Source organism: Aspergillus alliaceus (genome assembly GCF_009176365.1).
Source record: "Aspergillus alliaceus strain CBS 536.65 unplaced genomic scaffold BDW43scaffold_76, whole genome shotgun sequence".
Lineage (NCBI taxonomy): Eukaryota > Fungi > Ascomycota > Eurotiomycetes > Eurotiales > Aspergillaceae > Aspergillus > Aspergillus alliaceus.
In genome coordinates, this window is record NW_022474759.1 from 147,202 (window position 1) to 156,903 (window position 9,702).

The 9,702-nt window shown below is 40.8% G+C and overlaps 3 protein-coding genes across 3 annotated transcripts; 2 read left to right on the plus strand and 1 right to left on the minus strand.

Moving 5' to 3' along the window:
* The first annotated feature begins 264 nt into the window (after positions 1 to 264).
* On the plus strand, positions 265 to 623 carry BDW43DRAFT_293187 (uncharacterized protein). The gene has a single exon (XM_032043799.1). It carries the CDS (start codon positions 283 to 285, stop codon positions 448 to 450), a length of 168 nt encoding a protein of 55 aa, XP_031894662.1. The 5' UTR covers positions 265 to 282; the 3' UTR covers positions 451 to 623.
* On the plus strand, positions 591 to 3,972 carry BDW43DRAFT_237142 (AMP deaminase). The gene is made up of 4 exons (XM_032039613.1): positions 591 to 2,211; positions 2,273 to 3,393; positions 3,462 to 3,566; positions 3,708 to 3,972. The coding sequence occupies exons 1-3, from the start codon at positions 730 to 732 to the stop codon at positions 3,484 to 3,486; spliced, it is 2,628 nt and encodes an 875-aa protein (XP_031894663.1). The 5' UTR covers positions 591 to 729; the 3' UTR covers positions 3,487 to 3,566; positions 3,708 to 3,972.
* Positions 3,973 to 4,316: 344 nt separating this feature from the next.
* On the minus strand, positions 4,317 to 6,200 carry BDW43DRAFT_304368 (uncharacterized protein; the record flags this gene model as incomplete). The annotated part of the gene is made up of 2 exons (XM_032045588.1): positions 4,317 to 4,465; positions 4,592 to 6,200. 2 exons carry the CDS (start codon positions 6,198 to 6,200, stop codon positions 4,317 to 4,319), a joined length of 1,758 nt encoding a protein of 585 aa, XP_031894664.1.
* Between the last annotated feature and the right edge of the window lie 3,502 nt (positions 6,201 to 9,702).

Genomic DNA, 9,702 nt, shown 5'->3' on the forward strand with positions numbered 1-9,702 from the left:
TCAGTTTGTGTGACGTACTCCGTAACTTTGCCCCATACAAGCACACCACTATCTACTATGTATAGTATGTACTGGACTCAGCCACATGTACTACCTAGTACTGTATGGTGGTAAGTGCTGTACTAGATAGATACTGTACCGTACCTAGTGCTCGGTAAAATACATGCATGCCAAGACAGGTTTACTACTATATAGTAGTAGTGCCTTTACATGAACTTGGTAATCGAAATAGAACATTGAAGCTAACAGACACATAAAAAGACAGTCTAGACTCACTTTTTTATGGTATTTTGTCAAGTAAGCAAGGTTATTGATACATACAACACTTGGTTTATTGAGCACTTACCTTCATCCTGCATTTTACAGAGGTGTTTGATTATCTTTGCTTCCCTTCTTTGTGTTTTTTCCCCCTTTCTTTCCCTTGTGTCCCAAAAGAAAATTGAAAATTGAAAATTCAAAATTTTAGGGGACGACTTGCCAGAATCCTAGATGCTCAAGCGTAATAGAACACCGATTTTATATCGTATTTTTAAATCTTCCCTTTTTTTTTCTTTTTCTTTTCTTTTTTTCCCTGAAAGAAGCCTTGCAAGATACACATACGCATATACAGTAAATGCAAGGGATTGACTAGTAGAGTTTTGCGGTGAGTATTTTGGGCGGACAGACAACCGACTGATTAAATCATTCCAACAGCAACAACATCTGCAAAAGTGCGACAGTGACTAGATAATGGCTTCATTACAGCCAAGTCATACGCTTAGGCTTGATGCCGATGCCAACGCAGCTGAAATATCTTCGGAAGACGAGGTTTCCCTGCATCCTCAAAGTGGAAATCCGCAAGCACCTGTCATGTCTCTAGATGACGCCAAAGGACATCACACTGTAGCCGACGAAACAAACGAATCTGATTTTACCGGGGCGATAAATACATCCGGTGATATTCTACCGAGGGACAGGCTACTCAAAACTCCTACCTACGACTATGCATATGAAAAGTCAATGAGCCACGCGGAAGCAAAGCTTTTTTATCAGCAGCATCAGTTCGCCTCACGGAATGCAGACGATGAGCCTATCCTAAACTCGGTACCTGCAAATTACAATGCAGCTGTCACACAGACAGCGGACGCGCCAAGCTACGCGCCAGCGTTAAAGGAACACAATGACAGCGAAGACGTAATAGCCAGCACTGTTTGTGAACATGATTCAATAGCAGAAACCCAGCCCACTAAAGACTCTACATCGCTAGATCAGCATGGCCCGCAGTTTACCCATGAACATCATTTCAACAGTCCGATTATGAGCGCTGATCACGGTACTTATGGGATCAATATGGTGCTATCCAAATCCCAGGACCAATTGCGTCAAAGTCCATTAGGGGTAGGCAATACGCATTCTGCCGGGGACAACTTGGGAACCGCCCATGGCACGACAAATAAAACACCAAATGGCGATGCCGTTACATCCGAATTGAACGTAATCTGCCGCAAAATATTGGGCTTGCTGGACCGGCGATCTAAATATATCCAGCTATCATTGCAAGGTCCTGGAGATAACCCAAAGGATCGCCACGGGTGGAAGGTCTACCCTGCGCCACCAGAACCAGCCTGGGAAGGGGACAATGAAACCGGGAAATTCAGCGACAACTCTCGTCCTGAACAGAAGAAAAGGAAAATGGGTCAAGATATTGGGGAGGATTTTGATATGACCGAATGTCTACCGCTCCCTGAGAATTCCGACTGGGTTTTCAGGCTCGATGGGAACAGTGTATATCAAGTTTACGAGAGCGATAATGCCGCCAGTACCAATCAACCTGTTGTACGAATCCCCTCGCTAAGAGATTTCTACATGGATCTCGATGCGGTCACAGATGTTTCAACCGACGGCCCTGCAAAGAGCTTTGCATTCAAACGCCTATCTTACCTGGAGGGGAAGTTTCAGCTCTATACTTTGCTCAACGAATACCAAGAAATCGCCGACAGCAAGAAAGTACCTCACAGAGATTTCTACAATGTCCGAAAAGTCGACACACATGTGCATCACTCCGCATGTATGAATCAAAAACATCTCCTTCGTTTCATTAAAAGCAAAATGAAAAAATCCCCCGATGAAGTTGTATTATTTAGAGACGGGAAGCATCTGACGTTGAAAGAGGTGTTCGAGAGTATCAATCTCACAGCTTACGATTTGAGCATTGATACACTTGACATGCACGTATGTGGAGATTGGCAAAACCTTGTTTCAAACTCGCGCTTTGCAACTAACCATGTTACAGGCGCATACAGATTCTTTTCACCGTTTTGACAAGTTTAATCTCAAGTATAACCCCGTCGGAGAATCTCGGCTCCGAGAAATATTCTTGAAAACAGACAATTACATCAAAGGACGTTACCTGGCGGAGATAACGAAGGAGGTCATTTCGGACCTGGAGTCGAGTAAGTACCAAATGGTGGAATGGCGCATCTCAATATACGGCAGATCCATCCAGGAATGGGATAAACTTGCAGCTTGGGTAGTTGACAACAAGCTTTTCTCCCCTAATGTTCGTTGGCTTATCCAAATACCCCGACTTTATGACGTATACAAGTCAAGTGGGATGATGGAAAACTTTGAGCAGGTTATCACCAATGTCTTCCAGCCGCTGTTTGAAGTGACAAAGGATCCCAGTAGTCATCCAAAACTCCATATATTCTTGCAGCGTGTGGTCGGTTTCGATAGTGTCGATGACGAGAGCAAAGCGGAGCGACGACTGTATAGAAAATACCCTATCCCGAGGGAATGGAGCACCAAACAAAACCCACCCTACAGCTATTGGATATACTTCATGTTTGCTAATATCGCATCCTTGAATATTTGGCGGAAGCAACGGGGATTCAACACCTTCGTCCTGAGGCCGCATTGTGGCGAAGCTGGTGACCCTGATCATCTTGCTGTTGGATTCCTCTGCTGTCACAGCATTAGCCATGGGATTCTACTTCGGAAAGTTCCTTTACTACAGTATCTATTTTACCTTGATCAAATCGGGATTGCCATGTCGCCTCTCAGCAACAATGCGCTGTTTTTGACATATGACAAAAATCCTTTTGCCAATTTCTTCAGGCGAGGTTTGAATGTATCGTTATCTACCGATGATCCATTACAGTTTGCTTTCACCAAAGAGCCCCTGATCGAAGAGTACTCAGTGGCTGCGCAGATTTATAAATTTAGCGCTGTTGACATGTGTGAACTAGCGAAGCATTCAGTCGAGCAAAGTGGATTCGAGCTCTCCTTGAAGCAGAGATGGCTTGGCGCGAATTGTTCAGCAGCAGGAGTCTATGGAAATAATGTTGCAAAGAGCAATGTCCCAGACATTCGAGAAGAATTTAGACATGAAACATTGATGAGAGAGTTGGCACTGTAAGCATCCCTGGCCTTTGAGTCGTCCATCCTCCACGTGGTTGAGCATTCTTTAAAGTACCTAACAGTCTCCAGGATTGGAAGATATCTTGACCCCCTGAATTCTCAATTGAAAGCATGCTCTTTCAGGGACCAGCCGCAGCCTGGCGTGACTACAGAAAATGAAAGCCACCGTAAGTTTTTTTTCCTATGCATTGTCGACTAGTGATCTATTGTACTCACCTACAATAGCTTTACGAAAGGGGGGTGAGCAGGCCACGGCATCTCTGCTGACTTCTAGTATGATATACTCTTCTAACCATTTACAAAACCAGCCTGAGACCAACGTCACCGGAGATACTTGCTTTGCAAATCCAGCCCACCACCTTTCGGGCACTAAATCTAGCGAGTCCACCGGGCCTGAAACGTTGCCAGAACAAAAAATATTCCCTGGTATTGTGCACGAGAGGGCTCAACGGGGTAGTATGTTGACTCGATCATTGGCGGAAGATAACAAGGTTACGAAAGACGAAGATAAAGTGGAGGGCAATAATCACCCCAGCTCATCATAGTATAAGGCGATGTTATGAGGGCAGACAGTACCTTGTTTTGTTTGTGCCATAGTCGTATAGGCGGTTTATGAATAAGGACTACAGTACCCATGAATCACCAGCTTTTAGCGAGATTGGAAAATTCGGTGGATCAAAAATCAGTGTGGATTTTCCCCTGGGACACAGTAATTTAAAGTTCTTGTATTCTGCAACCAAGCTCTGGGTTCCCAGTGCGTTGAAAGTTGACATGGGAGGCACCTGGAGACCGAATATGAGCACACAAGCCATGGCTTGCGTATTCCCAAATGATGCAAAATTCCTTGTTAACAAGGTTAAGGAAATGAAATCAATCCCTCGACGAAGAATTAGGGCATATCTTCTCGAACAGCTGTCTCACCCCGCCCAACTTCCCCGTCGCTCACGCACACCCCATGTCCCATAACTGCCGTCATCTTCTGCTGCAACGGGCTGCTGCCTTGCCCACTCGCGTATATACGAGCGCAGGGCCAACCAACGCATGCACATGTCTCTATCAGTAGCACCTGTTATAGTAGTTTCGGCATTACCAACGTAACCTTTAGCATCTGCGTTCATATCATCTCGCCTGAGATCCGCTACGGCAATGCCGGAGACTTTGCTGAGCTCATGGTCATAGTAACGGGCAACACAAGGATAGCCTAGAGACAAGTAGTTATAGACCTGAGTGACGAACGCATCCTGAAACTCATGGTCAGTATCTCCCTCAGAACTGTTCCGCTCCTTGCCATCAGATACTCCAAACTTCTTGCGAGGCTTAACAGGAACTTCGTTCTCATGTCTCGGCGCTCCTTCTGGCCACACCCAAGCCTCTCCTTTCAGTCGATGAGTGGGAGCTAATGTACTGTGGGATAAATAATCCTGAGACTTCCGGTAATACCTGTCGGGTTTGCATGTTCCCATCCATAGACCGTCACCGCCAAGCTGGTCATCGAGATGAGGAGTCGCATGCCAAAGGCCGGGAAAGTCGTGAATGCCACTATTACATCCAGACAAATTGCGACTTTCACAGAATGTTGCCTCGGGTGACAGACTTCGAGGAAAGACAAGATCATTTCCTAGCATCGGTGGGCTTGTAACATGTCTTTGTTGGACTGGATCGCAATCTCTTTCCCAATCTCCGTTGAGATTTAGATGGTTATCCACCAGACCGGAAACTACATACGTCGAAGGTATAACAGGTGAGAGATGCAATCCCTGTGTGCCAGCCATGGCGCGGTCTCGCATTTCAGCCTCCTCTTTATGCTGCCGCATATATTCGAGCTCCCACGGCAAATCCGTAGATGACGCACGTCGGTACCTTCGTAGGACCTCATCCCCGCCATGTATCATAGGCTCCTCTTGGCTAGAACAGTCCTCTTCTTCTCTATCAATGGCAAAATGATCCACAGGCTGATAAACTTGTTCATTAGGGAAGGCCGCCAGGGCTTGCTCTCTCAACTGTTTCTCGGCCGAGCGGGCAGCAAGGGAGAGTAAGTAGCTTGAGAAAAGCTCGTCGCAACTTTCCCTACGGTCTTCCTCTACTTTTGGGTGTATCACAGACTGTCGGGAGGAAATAGATGGCGAGACGGGCAACGATGGTAGGTCTGACCCTTCAGACCCTTCGCTACCACTAGAAGGAATCACGGGGAGGTCGGGAACCCGAAAGGAATGCCTTCTTGTCTCCTGACGGTGCCGAATTCTAGAATACGAAAATGGAGACTCATATGCCACGTAGCCCCCAGCATCAGTGGGTGCATCTCCAGAGGCGCTAATATGCCTCAGGGTTGTAGATTCAAGCTCCGATCGGCATTTATTAGGGGTTGCATATGGGCTTGGGTCGCGACGAAATGAGCGGCTAGCTGTCTCCATCAACTGAGGCACGAATTTTCTCGGACGCAGCTGAAGGGAATTGTCTTCAGTGCGAATTGATTCATTCTGTTCACCACTCAAATAGCTTGTTCGCGGCAATTGTGGCGGTTTTGTTGCATGTCTTTCTCCGGTATGTTGCCTCACCAGGTAATTGTTGGATTGTAGGGGACTTTGACTGTGGACCTCCGACGCAGTGCTGCAGGATGGTTCTATATTTATTGGAGATTCGGTGGATGCCCTTGTACCTTCTTCCGTACCTCCTTGTTCATGAGACTGCGTGCCCACATATGAGACTGACTGATGTGACTTAGAAGTGCGTGTAATGGTTTCAATAGGTTCAGGTAAAAACCTCCTAACTCTCTGGGATGGCGCGGTGGTGTGATGTGACATGGTGCCAATTAAATCGGCCCCTCGTCACTCCCCCCTTCGTCTCGACGAGTATATTATTATTCTTCTAGACATTATTGAATGAATATAGTGGCATGAGCTCTTCATTATTGTACCTACCTTTCTTCTATGTAGTACCGTTTCCTATCCTGATCGATGCCACCATATATAGCTCTTATACGTTGACTCAAAAGGGCTGTAGATGTATCTGAATAGTAATAACTGACACAGTACGAGGGAGGAGGGCTGAGTATAAAAGTGGTACTTAGAAGATGGCCTTAACGTGTATCAAGAAAGTAGGCGGCTTGAGACGCCGGTAGAGTATAGATACCCAAAAAGAAAAGAAGTTACTATGGTGGTAAGGTTCCTCTTGCACCACCACCACGCTATGGGGTGAATCGAGGTGGGTTAGTGTCTATCATATACATGTTATCACATAGCCATGTGAAAACTCATACCATGCTACTTCCTAGATTACCCGCTTAGTGAGGGGTGTGAGGAAGATCTTGATATCACTAGTAAATTTGAATCCCTGATGGCAAAAACTTTTAGCTCTGAAGGGAGAAGATCCATAGATACAGAGTACGCTTGCTATGATATGTTACCTTCATTAATCTGATTAAAACTGGAATGAAAGGATTACATAATATGTGCACAGTAACTAGTTGCATTGCTATTCCAGCAAGTCGTCTATGGACCTCTGTATATACCGCGGGTCCTATTCTTGCATAACCAGACTTCCGGAATACAGCTGTTATAGACCCTTGTCTAGCGCCCTTATCAGGAGGCGGAGGGACGAGGAAGAATGATAGGCTGAGGTGATACTAGGATCAAGGACACCAACCAATGCTACTTATGTTAGACAAGTGACTTGGATCATGTGATTGACAAAGTGGTATATGATTGATTCCTAGGAAGTATAAAAACTAGTATTGTCATGGTGCCAGCCCAAACTGCTCGTTCTGCCTGACCCCACCGCTTCGTCATGTGATTCTGACTGTTTATCTTCCTACCTGATCACGATCTTCTTGTAGCTTCTCAAGCTATGTCTTGTCTATCTGCCTATGTATATAGTCTGATCAGTAGCCAGCCTGTGTATTAGCTCTGTTAGCCTGTCTGTTGCGCTTCCATGTATGTCACCACTATCTTTCCGTTTGCTGTCGCTCCCGTTCCTTTCTGTCTACCTTGCTGTACCGCTCTTTTCACCGCTTTGTATGTAGAACTTAGCAGCATCCTGCTCCTGCAGCTTAAGAGAATCAATCATTCTATACCATAATCAGAAGCACCCAACATTTATGGTCAGATTACCTACTATCCAGTCATGTTATAAATTACAGAACCTATAAATCTACAATTCTCTAAATTAATCGAAGTCTAATCTCTAAGTTCTTATTAACCAACCATTATTCTTCTCTGTCCTATAATCTTTATCAAAGCTATCAATAATCTTATTAATCTATTAGCCAATACTCCTGTTCCTGCTTTTACTGATTACTAAGCTTCTTATCATAGATTAATATCTTGATACCTCAATGTCTAAGCTGAGCTAATATATTATTAAGCTAGGTTATTAGATATTAAGGTCTAGTAAGACTTATTAAATATCTATTAATCTACTTCATAAACAGATCTCTCTACTTGTAGAGTTCTATTAAGAGAACTAGTTATCTCTTTATTCTGTTCCTTTGTTGGGTGCTTCTGATTGTGGTGTAGAATGATTGATTCTCTTAAGCTGCAGGAGCAGGATGCTGCTAAGTTCTACATACAAAGCGGTGAAAGGGGCGGTACAGCAAGGTAGGCAGAAAGGAAGGGGAGCAACATGGAGACATAATGGTGGAATAGAACTGCAACAACGCAACAGGCTTAATAAAAGTCAATGTCCTTGTTAATAAGTAGAAAGAGAAAAGCAGAGCTATCAACAATTTTGATACAGTAGAATAACAGAAGAAAAAGTAACAGCAATTTTCATAGTTATAGTTATTAATAAGATCTTTACAGCCTTCTATTAATACTTTACAGTATATCCAGGTATTGTTCCCAGATCTATAACTGAGCCAGTAAACTAAATATTTAGTATATTTAGTTTTATTATAATCTAATTAAATAGTATACTAATTAATAAGCTTCTTAATTTTTTAATAATCAGTATTAATAGTGAATTAGTTATTAATAATTATAGAAAATTAATAAAGCTTATATCTAAAGAGATTAACAGTTAGAATAGATTTAAGTTAAGCTATTAATATAATATTATATATATATTAAGAATCTAATAGTTTTAATTAATATATTAGATAATCTATTTATTAAATAACTTTAAAAGTCTCTATATATTAATCTTAGAACTTAATAAAATAATCTTAATAAATAGTCAGAATAATATAGCTATAGTATAGCTAGAAATAAATATAGTTACTAATATTAAATTTAATAAAGTTGTGATGACTGCTCATTCATAGATAGCTATTCCACAGTAGAAAGCTAGATATGGTAGCGTTTCCAACTGAATTCAACTATGGGGGAAGAAACACTATCATATAAGGGTTTGTGTTATGGAAAGTAGGCCTGTCTAATTACATGATATACAGGTTATTATAATACCCTTCCAGTAGAAAATTTCTTAAATTCTAAGAATAGTAGTCTTCTAGTTAATCTATCTATTTTAGCTACTTTATCTATTATATCTTTTTAATAGATTTTCTAATTATTTCTTTCTATATTAGTTTATTATTATCTATATATTCTGATTTAAATTCCTTTCTTTCTGTAATGCTTAACTATTAATCTAAGTGAATCAGCAGGCCAGGTACTTTAGAATACTGGATATAAAAATTATAGAGATATATAAAACTATTTCTAAAGTTAATAGTAAAATATTATTTAAAATTATTATTATAATTAAGTTATTTAACTTTATATTATAGTTTATTATAATATAGCTATATAGTAATAATCTTCTTAATCTTCTATTTATTATAGCTATTAATCTAAATTATTTATAGAAAATCTTTATATTAACTGGATAGTAAATCTATTATAGTCTTCTATAGTTTATCTAGACTAAATACTAGATATATCTTTATTAATAGAGAAAGATCTAGTCTATAGATATTTCTAACTTTTATAGTAATTTAGTAAAGACTAGTCTATTAATTATCTAACTTCTTATTTAAATAAGCTATATTATATTTCTTTAATAGTAAATAGACTATATTTTCTATTATAAAGTTAATCTTTTAATAATATTTATTTAATTTTTCTAGACTATTTAAGTTTTTTCTATAGATTTATAAATATAGTTCTAAATATTTTATATTCTTTTTATTTACTTTACTATAGTATTCTAGTTAACTTATTTCTATAGAGTAATAGTAGATTCAGTAGTCTAATTAAATATACTTATAGTTTATAGCTTTTCTTAATATATACTAATAATAATTCTATAGATTTAGATAGAAGAACTATTATAATATAGTTAATTAGTAATAATATTTTAGTCTAGTTA